At 37.0% G+C, this 18,299-nt stretch overlaps 1 protein-coding gene across 2 annotated transcripts in view; it reads right to left on the bottom strand.

The window, feature by feature from the left end:
- Positions 1 to 18,299, bottom strand: part of Cog3 (conserved oligomeric Golgi complex subunit 3) — a 195,956-nt gene that overhangs the window by 87,172 nt on the left and 90,485 nt on the right. For both annotated transcript variants that reach the window (XM_090414006.1, XM_090414005.1), the window contains exons 9-10: positions 8,943 to 9,048; positions 8,798 to 8,831 (exon numbers count right to left, since the gene is read on the bottom strand). In XM_090414006.1, the coding sequence (XP_090270132.1) occupies positions 8,798 to 8,831; positions 8,943 to 9,048 (140 nt within the window). The remainder of the gene's footprint in view (positions 1 to 8,797; positions 8,832 to 8,942; positions 9,049 to 18,299) is intronic.

Raw genomic sequence — 18,299 nt, 5'->3', positions numbered from 1 at the left:
CAAACTTCAGAATGAAGAAAATAGGGATATGACAAGAAACGGTGAGGTTGTACCAGAGAATTGTGAGTGTGAATGTAGAAAGTGTGAACGATAGTATTAATGGTTTTACAGAGAATAAAAAAGATGAGATAGATGCAATGAGTGAGATCGCGTTGTTGAATGGTGCGATACAAAGGGCAAAACAGCAGCTAGAGCGTATGAGCAAAAGTCGACTGAATGAACCAACCAATAATAAAAAGTATGACAGGAAAAATAGGTGTATGAGTGTGAACATGAACAAAATGAAGGATAGAGTGCTGTATGGAGACTCGTTAGTACGAGGTGTGTTAGTAGAGGATTTGACAAAATCGTACCAACCTGGTACGACCATAAAGGATGTAACTGAGTCTATTAGAGAGCAAAAGGAAAGGGTGAAAGAAATGATTGTTGTGGCAGGTACGAATCATTTGAAAGGAGATAAAATGGAAATAATAGAACACCTGGATGAATTGTTTCAGGTAGCAAGAGAAAAGAGTGAGAGAGTTAGAACGATTAGTCTTTTGCCACAGTATGACAGTGAAATGTTTAAAAGGAGGGGCCATAATTGCAAATGACTTTATGCGTGGGTTATGTATGATGAGTGGTGTGGAATTTGTGGATGTGTGGAGTGAGTTCGATGGGCGAAAGGATCTATATAACATGGATGGTTTGCATTTGAATGGTTACGGTGTAAGGAGACTTGAGAAAGTGTTGCTGAATGTAATGGATGTGCAAATTCAGGGAAACTAGATTTATTAAAGGGGGGGGGTATATACAGTCCTTAGAGAGGCAGTTGAATGTATGAATGAATATAATATGCCCGAGTGAATAAGGACAACAAATCAGAGTGGGATAGTTAATATAAGGCATCAAGGTAGGGTTTGGGCTAATGGGGGTCATAAATTCATGTACACTAATGCTAGGAGTATTAGGAACAAGAAGGAAGAGTTTTGGCCATGGTTGGCACTTCCAGACCACAGGTTATTGGTATTAGTGAATCATAGCTGACTGTAGATGATATAGCTAGTGGGATTGAATGTGATGGGTATAGTGTGTTCAGGAATGACAGGGAGAATAAAATGGGGGGATGAGTATTGTTGCCGATAGCTGATGAGCTACAGCCAAGGAGAATAGAAGTTGAATTGCAGGATAGAGAAAAGAGCACATTTGAGCCATTTGGCGTGAGATTGTGGCTAGCAGAACTAAATATACAATTGGGTGCTGCTATAGACCAGGTGATGGAAAAGATGGTGGTGACAGTATGCACAAGCAAATAGAAGAAATGAGTGGAAGGAAGGTAATTATTATGGGAGATTTCAACTATGGTCGCATTGATTGCAGTGAGGAGAGGACACACGGGAGGAAGGAATTAGATTTTATGCGGTTATTAAGGGATAACTATGTGCGACAGCATGTAATGTAAAATACTAGGAGTCAGAGAGTGTTTGACCTAGTAATTACATCTGAGGATTTGGCTGTAACAAATATGACCACATTGCCACCAATTGGTGAGAGTGATCATAGGGTCTTGACCAGGGAGGTGGCTAAAGGTGTGGAATTTTCAATTAAGACAGGGACATGTGGAAGTATCAGGCTGGAAAGTATGACAAGCTTAGGAGTTTGATTGGTTCAGTGCCATGGCATGTACAACTGCAAGGACTAGAAGTTGATAGTGCATGGGAGGCAGTTAAGAAGTGTTTGCATGAAGCAATGGCTGACTGTATACTAGAGTCTGAATAATAAATCAAGTATGGGTTAAATGGATGAATAACACCATTAAGCTTGAGCTGCAAAAAAAGAAACAACTATGGAGGGAATTTAAGGAGAAAGGTGACCGGCAGGCACATGAACGGTATAAAGTGCAGGCCAGAAGGGTAACAAGTGTGGTAAGAAAATCAAAAAAGGATTACGAAAGAACATTGGCCATGCAGGCTAAAGAGAATCCTAAACAGTTTTTTAGATATGTAGCAAGTAAAAGGAAAAATGTACATGGCAGAATGATTTTAAAGAATGCCGATGGTAGGGAGGTAACTGAATCAGTTGATATAGTTGAGTTACTGAGTGACCACTTTGCAAGTATATATCATCCAGGTGGTGACATTGCAGAAATGAATAAACCAGTAGATTATACGGGAATTGTGGTGAATGAAGTGGAGGTGAGTAGTCTATTGCATAACCTCAATGTCAATACATCCGTGGGATTGGATGGTATACCAGCTCGTGTCGTACGAGAAGCAGCTAAAGAATTGTCAGTACCCTTGACCATTTTGTTTAATTTGAGTCTCGGGTCTGGGTTAGTCCCAAGGGGGTGGAAAGAGGGGAAAATAGTTCCACTGCATGAAGGTTGTTCCAAGACTGCTGTTGTAAATTACCGACCGATTAGCATATCAGGAATCATTGTCAAGGTCTTAGAGAAATTAGTCAAGAAAAGAATACAGGATTGGATAGATGAAAATGGGATATTGTATGGGGGACAACATGGTTTTGTGAAGGGTAGATCATGCCTCAGTAACTTGCTCACGTTTTATAACACAGTGACTGCTGAACTGGATATGGATTTACAGTGATACTACTGGACCTTGCCAAGGCCTTTAACAGGATACCACATGGAACCCTAATCAGTAAACTGGAGCAGATGGGGATAGATATAGGGTTGGTGAGATGGATAGGAGGGTGGTTGAAGGAGAGATACCAGAGAGTGGTTTATGCAGGAGTGGAGTCTAAAAGATGGCTTGTGACTAGTGGTGTGCCGCAGGGCTCTGTTCTTGGACCACTGCTTGTCAATTTGTTCATCAATGATATTGGAAAGGATTTGAGAGGAAGTGTTCACTTGTTTGCTGATGATGCAAAGTTGGGTAGAGCAATTGTGAGTGCACAGGATGTCAAAATTTTACAGGATGATTTGGATAGTTTGGAGGACTGGGCTAGGAAAAATGGATGTCAATTTAATGTGGCAAAGTGTAAGGTTATGCACTTTGGGGTGAAAAGAATAGCAGCAGTATATCGCATTGGTGGAACCGTACTCCAGGAGATTGATGAGGCCAGGGATTTGGGAGTGTTGGTGGATAGGGAATTGAAGTTTAGGGGGCACATTGCAAAAGTGACTAAATCAGCTCATCAAATCACTTGGCTTCTGAAAAATACTTTAACATGCAGAGGCAAACAAGTTGTTGTTCCTCTGTATCGAGCCTTGATAAGACTCCATCTGGACTACTGTGCCCAGTTATGGGCACCAGTGTTTCTTCGTGATGGGGAGGAAGTGGAGAGGATCCAGAGACGAGTGACCAAGATGATAGCAGGTCTGTGGAATGAACCTTATGAGAATTGGTTGAAGATTTGTGGGTTGCAGAGATTGGACGATAGGCGAAGGAGGGGTGATATGATTGAGACATTCAAATTACTGAAGGGTTTCTATAAGATTGATCCAGAAGATATTTTTGAAAATATGACTGGTGGTGGGAGGACTAGGGGCCATGCATGGAAGCTGGGCAAGAGCGTGGTTGACAAGGGAGTTAGAGCTAGGTTTTTTACTTGGAGAGTAGTGAATGAGTGGAATAAGCTTCCAGAGTCTGTTGTGGGTGCTACAACCATGAATGAGTTCAAGGCAAGGTATGATAGATACTGTGTCAATGTCGAATAGTTGTTCTTGACATGATGTTAGGGCCTCCCTCGATGAGTCTGTTGACTCCTTGGGGTTGATACAATAATAATAATATAATTACATAACCAAACCAACCAACCAAACATTCCACAAATATTAATTTTACCAAAAAAAAAAAAAAAAAAAAAAGTTTTCATATCCACTTCACCAACATCAATGGCCTAAACAGCAATGTAAATGATGTGCACCACCACCTACAGTCACCTAAACCATAACTATTTCTATCAGAATCCCAACTGGCAACCTCAACTGCCCAAACTACACATTACCCAGTTCTTTCTGCCACAAGGGCAGCGCTGGTGCATTCATCAGAGCTGACATACTATGTCAGAGATTGCAAAATCTCGAATCCCCACTATTTGATCTGTTTTGGCTCAAAATTTCCTTACGCAATCGACCTGCTCTTATCAATACTCTTCTCTCTCTCTCCCCAAAGCTTGACTTTCTTCAGTCAAAATATCCCAATAGTGAGGTCATCCTTCTTGGGGAACTTCAACATCCACAACTCATATTGGCTTCCTTTCTCCAGTTTCACCGATCAAGGAGGCAGGGATGCTGAGGTGTTTGACATCAGCAATGACCTATCACAGATCATGAGTCTTTTCTTACCACCTTCCAACCCCCTCCAATTTCCCAATACACACACTCTTGACCTCTTCCTAATGAGCTCCCCTTCCAAGTATGCTGCGTTTGTCAGTCCTCTTCTTGGTAATTTGGATCACAACATCATACAAATCTCTTGCCACAGAACAACCTTCACCCACCAGGTCAAAGTCTTGTGTCCTTTGGTACTACAAAGGTGCCAACTGGGAAGACCTCCGTGACTTCTATTACTCCTTCCATGGTCTGACTACCGTTTCAGCTCTTCTGATTCAAACACCTGCTCAGACTGAATAACAGAAATCATCCTCACAGTGATGAAGGCTTTCATCCCTTATTCCAATCCAAATTCTCACACTCCATCCAAGCCTTGGTTCTCAAAAAAAGTATGTACCCACACTGTAAAAGAAAAAATCTCTGCATACCATGAATATCTCAAGACCGAAACTCCAGCTACTCACTCAGCCTACACCGCAGCCTGCAACAGTTGTAAAAGAATCATCACCAAGTTCAAATTAGACTTTAAAAAGGGTCAAATGCTGCAAACTTGCCTCCTGCCTAAATGGCAGTCGCTCCTTCTAGTGCCTTACCAAGGCCATTGAGCACAACATCTGCTTACCCAGCTTTAGCACATCCAGATGGTATTGTAGTTACCTCACCTAAAGAGGAGGCCAACTTACTGGTATCACTCTTCTCTTCCAATTCCTGCACTGATGACCTAGACCAAGTTCCCTCCACTCCACCAAAAACACCTCCCTCTATGTCACCCATAATCTTCCACCAAAAAAGAAATCTGAAGCATCCTTAATAACATGAACACAAACAAGGCATTTGGTCCTGATGGTATCCCACCTATTGTGTTAAAAAAATGTGTCCCAGAACTAACATCTATCCTATTCAACTGGTATCTACTTCACAAAAAGAAAACAGATCCATATCCAGCCCATCCCAAAGAAAGATAATAAAAGTCAACCACCAAATTACTGTCCAATTGTTCTCACTTCTGTTCTTTCTAAAATTATGGAGAAGGTCATCAACAACCAACTCTTGAACAACCTAGAGACCTACCAACTCTCTTCCTCTTCTATATAATTGATCTACTCTCACAGGCTTTCACTCCTATTCATAGCTTTGCTGATGACAGTACACTCCATTCCTCCTTTTCATTTGCTCAAGTATTAGAATCCTCAAGATCTCCCAGGACTAGTGACCTGAACTCTGATCTCCAAGCTATATCTCAACGGGGCAAGGGCAACCTTGTAGACTTCAATGCCACCAAAACTCAGACCTCTGATCTCTCACAAGAAAGAGCTTGTATCCCTCTCCCTTACCTTCAATAATACTGAGATATCCAAACATGATCAAATTTCTCCTTTTGGACTGACCTGCACCTACGATCTTTCCTGGTACAATCAACATTTCAAATATAGCTGCTGCAGCTGCCAAAAAACTTGATGTACTTTTTTTCACAAGTCACCTTCACAGCTGCTAACTCTATACACATTCCAAATCTGCCTAACCATGAAATATTGCTCCCATATTTCAGATGTTGCACCAAAATCCTCTAAGATTGCTCGATTCTATCCAGAAGACGACAATTCGGCTAATTAATGATTCCTCTCTCACAGGCATTCAGTTTCTGCCTTGTGTCTCTTCTGTAGATACTTCTACCAACAGTTTTCTGCTGAATTAGCCACTATTATTCCTCCACTCTTCTCCAAAATCATTAGAACAAGTGCAACTGCTAATGATTTTTTACAGTCCATCTTCTAGCTCACCAAACCAACTTCACTGCCTCCCCTTTCATTCTATCTACTTCTGCTCTTTGGAACAGCCCCCCCCCCCCACTCTGCCTTCAGCTGTTCAAACAAAATGTGAACAGATTCCTCCTTTCTTCTATTCCTCTTGCCCATACACAGCACTAATGTGCGCTATAGGTCTCGTGGCCTTTCATGTGTGGATCAGATTACACACAATAAGTCTTCAACTTATACAGTTAAAATTTGTTCCAAAGGTTTGTGCATAAGTCAAATAGTGTTTAAATACAATACATTTTTGTTAAATATGTTCATTTCAAAGAATAATTAAAGATAAACAGGTTCTATTTATGAAAATAAACTTTGCAAAAATGACAGTTTATTCAGTATCATATTGAGCATTGTTTATAGTCCGTACTACTGCAGCTTTTTTTCTCCTCATAAATCAGTTTTCAGCATGTAACAGCAACTTGGATTTTCACTTCTATTGCCTTATCAGCATTCATTGTTGTACATCTTCAATCCAAGTTGCCAATAATTTTTCCATTTCTTCTATTAATATACCTCTTTTCTTAGAAGTGACCACAGATTACACTGATCAAAGTTTTCTTGTGCTGCCTAATGTGAAATAGTTCTAACAGTCAATTCATTTATTTTGTAAGCTTGTGCAATGTCTACAAACATATTACCTTTTTCGCATTGTTTAATAATATCTACTTTAGTCTTCATAGTTATTAATTACCTCTTTTTTACCACTGTGAATAACTAATGTTCTTGTCACTTGTTTCTCAGATGTATTTAGGGTTTATATTTTGTTTTCAATAAGTACTGCGTGGGTTCACCAACAGCACACAGTTGAGCTCAAGGTAGAAAGCAACAAAATGATGATGATGCTATGAGCTATACATCAGCTTACTAAATATAAATAGTCAAATGTTATGTTCAAAAGTGGCACTTTTTAGAGGAGGTTGCTAGTCTAAGTATTGCAACTGTATATGCACAAATTCGTGTAACTTGGGGATTTACTGTGCATGTGTGTGTGTAATTTTTTTTCCCTAAGTCAGGAAAATGTTGACCATTTTTTGTTACCTTACTTTAACTATTACGTGCTACTTTTTTTAAACAAAAAATTCTGTTAATTGTTTAATCTGTGTTCCATCTTTCTATTGAAGATATCTGTGAAACATAGTAAAAAAAAATTTACAATAAAATATCAAGAAATTTCATGTGGGTTTCCCATCTTGTATTGTTATAATTATTACTAGCTCAGGCCTTGATCACAGCTCAGTATCAAAAGAATGCACTATCAGAATTCAAAGGATTGAAATGAATAGTTTTTGTAATTCAAAATTAAATAACCGATTCAATATTACAGAGAAAAATAATGGCTGCCAGTTCTCTGGAACAGTGACCATGGAAATACCTGTAGAAGAGAGATAGAGCTGAAACAGTGCATTTATGAGACAGAAGGTGAATTGAGTCTGTGTGTGTGTGTGTGTGTGTGTGTGAGAGAGAGAGAGAGAGAGAGAGAGATTATCTATGAGCCAAAGTGCTCTCATTTGGGCAACATCAAGAATTTTTAGGGAGAAAACCTTTCTAAAAATTCTGTGAACAGCATTCTAAGGATGGGAGAATTTGTATTAGTAAGATGGGTCAAAAATAGCATCTTTAGTGGAAGAAAATGAATAGTATTTTTTAGAAGTAGAGGAAGCTATTGATGTGATGTGATTATGCAAGAGAGACTGGATGTAAATGTCATTCCAAGGAGAGAGCTGATCCTATCTAGTGATTTGTGTTTTAGTGAATGTATGGGAATGTAACCTGAGGTCCCTTCAGCAAGAGAAAAGGCTAGGCTCATTTTGGTGAGCAGTCGATTCTCATACTATTAAAGGATGGTATGGAGAGCATTTAAGAATGTCTGAGCACTACACAGTTGGAGTGTTCAGGCATACTGTGTGAACTATCTGACACAGGTAGTACACAGGTTCAAGTCCTGCATACTGTCTGGTGGCAGACCCATGGCACCATCGTTTTAACTGACATACCCTCAAAATAAAGGAGATTATGGTGTTCAACCATATTTGGCATGCCATTGAAGAGTATCACTCATATGGCATGGAGAAGAAAGGTGCACATATGGGAGGGACAGAATTACAGAAGCTACTCATTTTGTTCCTTTGAACTCTAATAGTACATTCTCCTGATATCTCAGCTGTAACCAGGATATGAGCTAGTAAACACCTGCCTGACTCATCTTTTGAATCAAATTTTGAATGTAGTTAATTAGTTAATGGATCTTTTCCTTCTGTTGATGCCTAATGCAACAGTGGATAAAATACATTGGAATTTTATCATCATAAATATATACATCATGTCTAGTACAGATGTTCCTTTAAAGCATTTAATAAGGTAGTGTAGAAATAAAAACTATAAGGCTTGCTAAAGTACTTTACACAATTTCACATGTGTTCTCATGATGAAAGGGGGGGGGGGGAATGGATGAAAATAGAAACATTCACTCACTACATCATGTGCTTGTTTCATCAGTCCATAAACAAATGAATGTTGGTTGTGTGCTAAGGAATTCCTTACAGGGAGCTGAGAGAATTCAGTATTAACTTTTTGTCCAATTAGTGTATATATCACAATCTGCCAATGAAAAAGCATATAACTATGTGTGTGTTTGTGTGTGTGAGAGAGAGATTAATACAAACATAAAAAAAAATTACCCAGTGATAAAGGTAAAAAGAAAACAACTTACAACTTGTTTGAAAATGTTCTTCCAACATTTCTACCTAAAAAAAAACAAAAAAACATGAAAATACTAATGCTGTTGGAACATTTTGAGAAATATTTCTTACTGATAACAAATAAATAAATAACAGAAAAAAATCCATCAAACATACCTTAAGTATGCTACAGAGTTCTGCTAAAGTTTCCAAGTGGCTAACATGGATGATGATTGGACGAAGAACATCATACAGCCTTGTACACAAGTGTTCCAGAAATTCTCTAGAGTAAAATTAAAAGTTTAATCTGTAAAACACATATGTGAGTGTTTGCACACATGTCCACATATGCACACACTAGTGTATTATAAATACAGGACAGATATAAAAAATGTTTTTGTTTTATACAATGAAACCTGTGGTGAATTCATCACTGAAAAACACATGTACTAACCACAGTGATGAGTTTTAATACATAAATATTTCATCCCAAGTATCTTGGGACATCCTCAGTACAGCAATTCAAACAATACTAGGAATAACATACAGTTTAGGGCATATGATTACAATGGAATCTCAATATGTGTGCAGTAGCATGTTATAGAATTACATTAAAATATAACTGAAAAAAAAAAAATAAATACATAAAAAATAATAAATAACATATATAAAGAGATTATTTTACACAATTTTGTATGACAATTTCCCATACTTATAAAAGGAATTACTTTAACATGGCTAAGCTTTTTTTCAAAAATAATTGAGCCACCATCAAGAGTAATCACTGATAAGAGAAGAAAAGTGCAAATGCTGTGATCTATAAAGATAGTATAGGATTAAAAGCTGGCACAAATTATAGAATTAAAAAATACTCATACATACATACATACCTTCTCTTCTGAAGATAAGGATATTTTTGATGTTCAGAGTAATTACTTTGAAAAATTATTAAAGTAACAAGTGCCAGATCAGTGATTAAAAAAAAAAAAAAAAAAAAAAAAAACATTAAAGAGATACTTTCTTAAGATAGAAAATATATCAGAAACTTGTAATGTTAAAAAGCAGATTGAGTATATTGATCTGAATACTGAAATATTTTGGTATAAAGGTTTTGCAATGATGATACTGACTGTACTGCAATAACTTATTCAAAAGGTCAAATCCCAGACTGGAAACTTCATAATCACAACACCTGCTGCAAACATTTTGTTCCTAATTTTTCTATTCAAACAACCCAGCTGAAATGAGTATACAAATGAATAGTAATCCTAACACCAAGTTCCATTAAATTTCATCTAGTCATAGATAAATTATTTGGAATAACTTTTTCAATAAAGATAGTCCAGTTAGGGGGGAAAGGGGGGGAAGAAAATTAAAATTGAAAGTTTGTTTTTCATTAAAAATGGATTTATAATAAAAATGAAATTTTTCATTATAAATCTTGAAATTGAGACCAGTTTAAGCAACAGAAATTACAATGCTGATTTGTACTGAATTATCATTTTGAACTGTTCTGCATATAAATATGCTTCAAATTAAAGATGCCAAGAAATTATATTCTTGGTTTAATCCTTTATCCAAGTGTAACCTGAATTGCACCTGAAATAACTTCAGGACTGGGCAACAGTATTATTCTAACTCTGTAAATTATCTTTCCCTCAATTTGGATGTTTTCTGCTTCCTCCAGTCTATATCTTCATAGTTAAATTGCCATAAAGATAGTTGGATATTTCTATTCTAGTTTGGATTTAACTTTTATGCAATAATTAGCAAAACCCCTCCCACCATTACTATCATGTCATTCCTTCTTGAACAACTCTCTCCCAGCCTTGTATCTCTTTCCTGAAAAAAATTATCCCATCCTTGCTATGCTATCTGTCCTTCCTAAACAAAACTCTACCCTTGTTATCCTATCATCCTTCTTACCTATCACATTTCTGTAATTCTGTCAGCAGGGTCTTACTAATGCCAATGATTTTTGGTTCCATTAGATCAATCAATGCTAAGAACTTCTCTCACCTTTATTCCTGATGCTTCTGCATTAATGTGTATTCATGAAAGTTAACCACTGGGCTGATGGGTGTTCAGGAAAGGTTTAAAACATGACTAGTTCAAGAGGAAGCTGGAGTTGATTATTCAACCAAATCTTTATCTCATTATTTGCAATTTAAACTTTCTTTCTCGATAAAACTAGTCCTGTAGTTCCTGGGTCATCCCTAACATTCTCTCTCTCATTATACTCACAATTTTGACTACTCAATTTAATACATGCAGCCATCAATGCTTTCAAGTAACTACCTAGACATATCCAGTCCATGACTATTCACTCTTTCAATGAATAATTTCTTGAAGTACCTGAATCCAAAACCACTCAAATGCCATTTGTCATGGAATAATATATATTAAATATATGAATATGTAAAATCTCGTGAGAAATTATTTTTTTAGAGAATTTTCGCTAAATATTTTATTTATTATTTTGTCTGAAATTATGAGAAAAAAATGTACTTAGTTAGTTGTAATAATATAAAAGAATAAATTACTGTTAGAATGCACCTGCACTTTAGATTTGTAAAAGCTTAACAGGAGTTAAGCCAGATTAGCACTGAATACCACCAAAATCGTAAAGTCTGGTGGCCAGCAATGACGTCAAATCTTTCATTGCTTCTGGCTAATCCGGGAATACTCTTACTTAAGAACAAAGGAAGGGAAATGGAATAAAAGGCAATGCAGCATATGGTTCTAGGCTTTTTGGTCCTTGGCTCTTCACCTACGAGGACTCCTTCCCTAGTTCCAGGATGATCGTTCTTCCCGCCGCCAATGCCAGATGTTTATCTGCTGCCAGCTCACTGTAGGCTGCAGATAGCTATGGCAGAACTCCGGTGCATCCGACGAAGGAAAACTATCGAGGATTGACCTGATGGAAGTCTCTACGTGTATTACGGATTAAATCGGACTTTCCTCTCGACATTGTTAGCAAGTAAGCCATTATTTTGTTGGTAGTATGTAATATGATTGTAACTCGAAATCGTAAAGGATTGAGAGAGGATACTTGTTAACTGGCAGTTGAATTTTGAATAAGGGAAGAACTTGTATTGTTAAGTATGTCTAATTCATAAATTGCTTGTGATAACGTCTGAATTAAGTATCAATTAAGTATTGGATGTGTTAGAAGAAAGTTAATGTAATCCCTCCTGGAAAATTTATGCATGCTTGTAAGCCAAGTTGTGTCACAGAAGACACCTTTATATCAAGGTACAATAGGTTTTTCTGATAGTGAAAGCATTATAGTTTCTGTTGCTCAGATAGCAAGTAATATTGAATGTTAAAGTGCTCTTGATTAAGTTAATCTTTAATCAACTTTTATATGCTCTGTATCATATCTTTTAGTTTGATAATAAACATGTTTTTGTTTTGTAATTAACTGGTTCTCATTCCTTAGCCAATGCACTATCCCGAAAATATTAACGCGCCTGCGGGAATAGAATATAGAAACGAGTCACGACTTGCATATAAAGAATTTGTATAGAAGTGTAAAATTAATTTTGTCATCCTCTTGCCCTGACTTTCAAACACAAAAGGATCAATTAAGTGGCGCAGTCATTAAGATCAAATAAATTTCTTAATTGATATCGTGCAATTGCTCAGGGACTGTTACGTTGGATAGACTTATTACACGAGGTCTGCCTAACTGCAGAAAAGGGGGGGGAGCAAGAAATAATGTTAGGTAAGGAAGAAGATAGACAGATAATAAGAATCTCTGCAGTTCAGTTAGTTTTGACAATGCCCTTGAAAAGAGTTCAAATCCCATCCAGGACATAAAAGAACCTTTATCAGAGCTTTCCACCTATAGGTGAGTTAATCAGTCTCATACAGCTGTGATAAGATTTTTTTCTCCCAAAAATCTTCATATTTTTCATTATGCAAAACAGTCAAATATGGCTGTGCCATATTTGTCAAGCCCAAAATAGAACACAATGAAATTGTAAATCCTGCTGCTCAACAAAGAAATCAGAAGTGGAAGTCCAAACTGCAAATACGGGTCCCTTGAAAATATACTCCATATATAACTCTCCAAACAAACAGTCTCTGGATGCAGACTTGACTGAAATTCTAGATACAAACGAAGCAGTGCTAGTAGCAGGAGACCTGGATGCTAAGCACACAGCCTGGAACCAATTAAAACTGTAGAACCTTCAATGACTTTGTTACTGCCAGGAATACAGTGATCACAGGACCTCCTAAACCCACGTACCACAATGTGGCAATAATTCCTGATGCCCTTGACATAGCGATACTACAAAATATCACTAATCAATAAATAAGTGTGTGATGGATGACCTCAACTCTGACAACAAGCCAGTTTTACTCCAAATGAGCTTACATGAAAATATCCCAGATTGGGTCCCAGCTGTCAAATGGACAAAACTAAAGACCGCTCTACATGAATCTGTTGGCCTAGTTCCAGTCATTGACTCAAAGGGAAAAACCAACAACTAAATTTCGAGCTTAGAAAAGAAGATAATTGCATTAACATCTGCTACTGCAGATGCGCCATGCACAAACTCCAACCACCTTCCAGATCAGATTAAAAATCTGATCCATGAAAAGAACAGAGCCAAGTGAAAATACTAGAGAATGCTGGCCCCAGAACACCAATATGCACTCTACAGGGCTAGAGAAGAAGTTCAATATGTGCTTAAAAAAAACTATCAAAATCAATAGTAGGAGACAAAAACTTTAGTCCTTAAAGACAGAGGACCAGACACCTTGGAAAGTGACCAAAGCTCTATGCACAGATTGTAAACCTCTCCCAATCCATGGTGAAGGTCTGGTTACCATGATGAAGATGAAGCCTTTGTTGACATCCTAGAGAAGCAGTGTAGTCCAAACTAAAGAACAGGAAAACACCAGGCCCAGATGGGATTTTTAACAAAATCATCAAATGCCTGCCACATAAATCCATAATTCAGACTGTTACTATTATTAATGCAATATTAAGATATCACTACCTCCCTGCATGATGGAAAGTAGCAGATGCAATCTTATTCCCAAAACTAGGAAAAGCAGCAAACCTTCCTCAAAACTATTGCCCAATTAATCTGCTTTCCTACCTAGGAAAAACAGTGGAGAAGGTCATACTAATAAGACTGCAAAAAGTTGCTAAAGAATTAAATCTCATCCCTGATGAGCAATTTGGATTCCGGGAGAACCACTCCACAGAACACGTTCTCAGATTTGTGGAAACATCAGTGTAATGTTCAACTGGAAACAGCACACAGGTGTGTGTGTGTTGGGGGGGGAAATCTTCCTGGATATTGCCAAAGCATTAGACAAAATATGACACAATGGGCTTCTTTTCAAACTCCTACAAACCAAATTCCCTCTAGGACTGGTCAAACTTATCAAATTGTACCTCAGCAATCGCAAAGTGTGAGTTAAGCTACAGGGAATTATGTCATCTGAATGCAACACCATTTTGGGCTTTCCTCAGAGCTCCTTACCTCTGAGGTAAGGAGCTCAGAGCTCTTTGCTATCTATGTGGCTGACATCCCATGCATTGTTGCTACCACAATGGCCTTTTATGCAGATGATATTGTAATAGTGATCTGCTCCTTGCAACCTAAATTGGCAACCAAACTGAAAATTGCAGTCTCAGTAGTAGAAAAATAGTTTCAAATAGTGAATCGATGTTCATGCAAACAAGAGAACTGTAGGAGGGCAAAGTTAACATGCTTAACACTCCCATTTTTCTTTTTATAAAAAAGAAAAGAAAAAAAAAAACTCACTGTTAGTGAATAGCCCACAATGGGTGAGCCAAGTGCTCAATAATATTCCTTAATCCAGAAATTCTGTTAAAAATCCAAAGGGATAAAAGGCCACAGGTCCAATCCATCTTGCCAGAACAGTTAACCTCAGTATCTCCCTGAGATTAGTTCCACTGATGATCAATGAAAATTCAAAAAGAAAGGAATCAAGCAAGGTTGTCCTCTTAGTCTACTGCTCTTTGCATTGTTTCTTGAAACTTTTTGCAGGAAAGTGACAATTTGCATGCTGTTCTAGGGATAACAGTTCTCTGAACTATGAAGGAAAAAGTATTAGCATATGTTGATGATGTAGTAGGTACTTTGAGGAATAATGATTCCATACACACTATGCTGACAGAAGTATTTGGACACCTAGATGTGATAAAAAAAAAGCATTTTAATTACATTTATAGTATCAAATGAGACCACCTTAGGCCTGAATGACAGCAACTATCCTTCAGGGCATGCTTTCGATGAATTTCTGAATTAAAATATCATTTATGGAAAGTTAGTAAAAAACGTGGATTTGAAAACCAGTAATATGACATACAATATTCCATTATGGAAATGTCATTGTTCAGTCTGGCAATTTTTCAATTTAGAAAGAGGCATTCTTGGAGATACCAAATTTTTGGCAAGGTGGATAGACCATCCACATTATGCAATATTTGCTGGGGGAGGGGATTCTGTCTATTTTTATTATCAGAGGTTTTTAAATGGTTCCATCCTCTTAGTCCACTGTGGTCTTATGGTCAACTGCAGGGATGACTGGAGAGAAATCCCTGGCAGAGAAGGCTAACCAACTGGGTGCCAGTCACCTCCAGATTTTAGTTATAATTGGTCTTTTGGTTATTCAGCTGCACAAGATTGGTGAAAAAGGATAGCCTTTTGGGTATGTGATGATATAAAAGGGCTGAGGCCTTTCTTTCTATCTCTTATACCATTCATCTGTCTTTTCTTTATCCCAATACCATCAGGCTTACTTGCACCCCTACACTAATTATTATTACATCACACCTCCAGGGAGTCCAAAGATTCATCGAGGGAGGGCATCTACTCTGCAACTCTTCGTCTCACTACTCCACCAACCTTCATCATCTAACACCAACTACCACCACTAGTATTTTCACAAACAATCACAAACATCCATGCCCATGGTGGGATTAGAACCCACAGCTTTTTGGCTGGAGAGCGAATACGTAACCACTCGGCCAACCAGGCTGGCAATTATTCTAGGCCTATGATGAAAACCCCCCTTTACATTCACACCTGGAGAAAGGTCAAAAAAACATATGTATAGAAAGGCTAGTGTATTGTTGATTATTCATGTGTTAAGTCTTGAGTGCTAGAAAAAATTCATATTGGAGATATCAATGACTCATATTGAAAGCCTGAATGCATGAGTTGTTGATTATTCATAAAAGCACTTAACAGTATAAACAACACTGAGATAAGAAAAAATAAATTATTGAATTTACTAATATTTTGTTGGTTTTCTACCCAGCATCTTCAGTGCACAAATTATAACTGTGACAAGTACATGGGCACTAAACTCAACCATCAGGAACCATTCAAACTGAAACAGAAGTAGTGTCTTATCATGGTGCCCTCTATGGGGCAGATAACCATAATTTGAAGTCAGGATATCTGGTTTCAGAATGATTGTCTCCCAGATTTTTGGCAAATTAATGCAGCCAGAACTTGTTGAGGTTGGAGGAATGCTTCATAACGGATGATGATTCTAAAAATAGTCTCTCAGACATATAGTGACTTCCATGTAATACTGACGTCTTCTTCCATTTAACCCTATGTGAAGATCCAGAGCATGGTCTGCTAGTCTCAAGATGATCACAGATATAATTTTTTATGTTCTTCAAGTTCTTCAAACTGGCACCCTGCGGGCTGTATCTGGCCCGTGAAGGCTTCATATCCAGCCTGCGACCTTAATGATTTCTTTTCTAAAAATCATAAACTAACATCCAAAACAGAAAAAAATTCAAACTTCTAGATGTTTTATGACAGCTTTAAACAAAAGTAAAACTTATTACTACAATTCTTTGTACCATGTAACTATCATCAAACGTTGGCAACACAATGAAAGTTACTTGTCACGCAGCCATTTTAAGCCAAGTGATACAATGTCAATAAGTTACAGGTTACCACTGTAATATGATAGTGTGTTAATAAAAGGTTACCTCAATAACTTATATTTTTTTTCCCATAACAATGTTCGAATTTAAAGTTAAAAAAAGAAAAATGGAACAAGAAGGCAGAACTTTTCAAGAAAAATGGGAGAAGGCATATTTCTTTGTGGAAGTAAAAAATATTCCAACATGTTCGATATGTAGACAAAGTGTCGCCATGGTGAAAGAATATAACCTAAAACGTCATTTTGAAACAAACCATAAGAACTGTGATAAATATATAGAAAAGATATGTGATGACAAACTTAAAGATTTAAAAAATGAACTGAAGTTTCAACAGAGGATATTTTCGAATATTATCACAACAAGTGATGCTGCTGTCAAATGTAGTTACATCATAAGTAAAAAAAATTGCTCAGGCTTCGAAACCTTTTACTGATGGAGAATTTATTAGTCGAAATCATATGTCTGCAAAAAAAAGCAAGCAAAAAAAAAAGCATGTCAGGTTTCATGATCAAAATCAAATTAAATAAAGAACTCATAGATAAAAATCTTTATTTTTGTAAGTCAAAATTATGTATTTAAATAATTTTCTTAAAGTATGAATAAAAGTATAAGCCTACCAGGAAATACAGTTGCAGAGCATGTTGAAGATATAGCAGAGAATTTATATTCAGCAATATATACAATCAAGATATATTGCGTGAAAAAAATAAAGAGTTTTGTAGTGTTTTCCATTGCAGTTGACGAATGTACAGACATTAGTAATACTTCCCAGTTAGCAATATTTATTCGTGTAGTTGATGACAATATGAATGTGACTGAAGAACTATTGGATATAGTACCTATGTCAGGAACGACGACAGGAAATGACTTATATATGTGTATTGAGAAAAGTCTTGAAAATGATCACGTGGACTGGTCAAAATTAGTAAGCATGACTACAGATGGGGCCTGCTATGGTGGGTGTTAATGTTGGATTTGTTACAAAATGTTACAAAACTTCAAATGAAAAAGGAAATGTTGTGCAAGGACAAACTTAAATCGTTTCATTGCATAATACACCAGGAGTCACTTTGTGCTAAAAAACTAAAGATGGAACACGTCATGAATGTAGTAATTAAAACAGTAAACTGGATACGCTCTCATGCCTTGAATCATCGACAATTCAATGCTTTTGTTGGATGAATTGGATTCACAATACAGCAGTTTGCTAAATTATAAGGAGGTTAGGTGGCTTAGTCATGGCGTCATTTTAAAGTTTTTTGAACTCTTAAAAGAAATTGACATGTTTACTTCATCCAAAGGAAAATTGCTTCCTCAACTCATCGATGAAGATTGGTGCAAAGACTTGGCCTTTTTAGTTGGCATAACAAACCACTTAAACACTTTGAATACTGCTCTGCAAGGACATGAACAGTTGATATGTCATATGTATGATTCAATTAAGTCATTTCTGGCAAAACTCTTATCTTTGGCAAACCCAGTTGACAAAGAATAATTCAATCGGCTTTCCTATACTTAAATCAATTTCTCGAAATAATAATGATGCTGAAAAGTACATTCCTCAAATTGAAGAATTG

Source organism: Typopeltis vanoorti, chromosome 24, assembly GCF_054136105.1.
Source record: "Typopeltis vanoorti isolate ZY-2024b chromosome 24, IOZ_Tvanoo_1.0, whole genome shotgun sequence".
Lineage (NCBI taxonomy): Eukaryota > Metazoa > Arthropoda > Arachnida > Uropygi > Thelyphonidae > Typopeltis > Typopeltis vanoorti.
The sequence above is the reverse complement of the archived record's forward strand: the minus strand, read 5'-3'. Positions and strand labels throughout refer to the sequence as shown.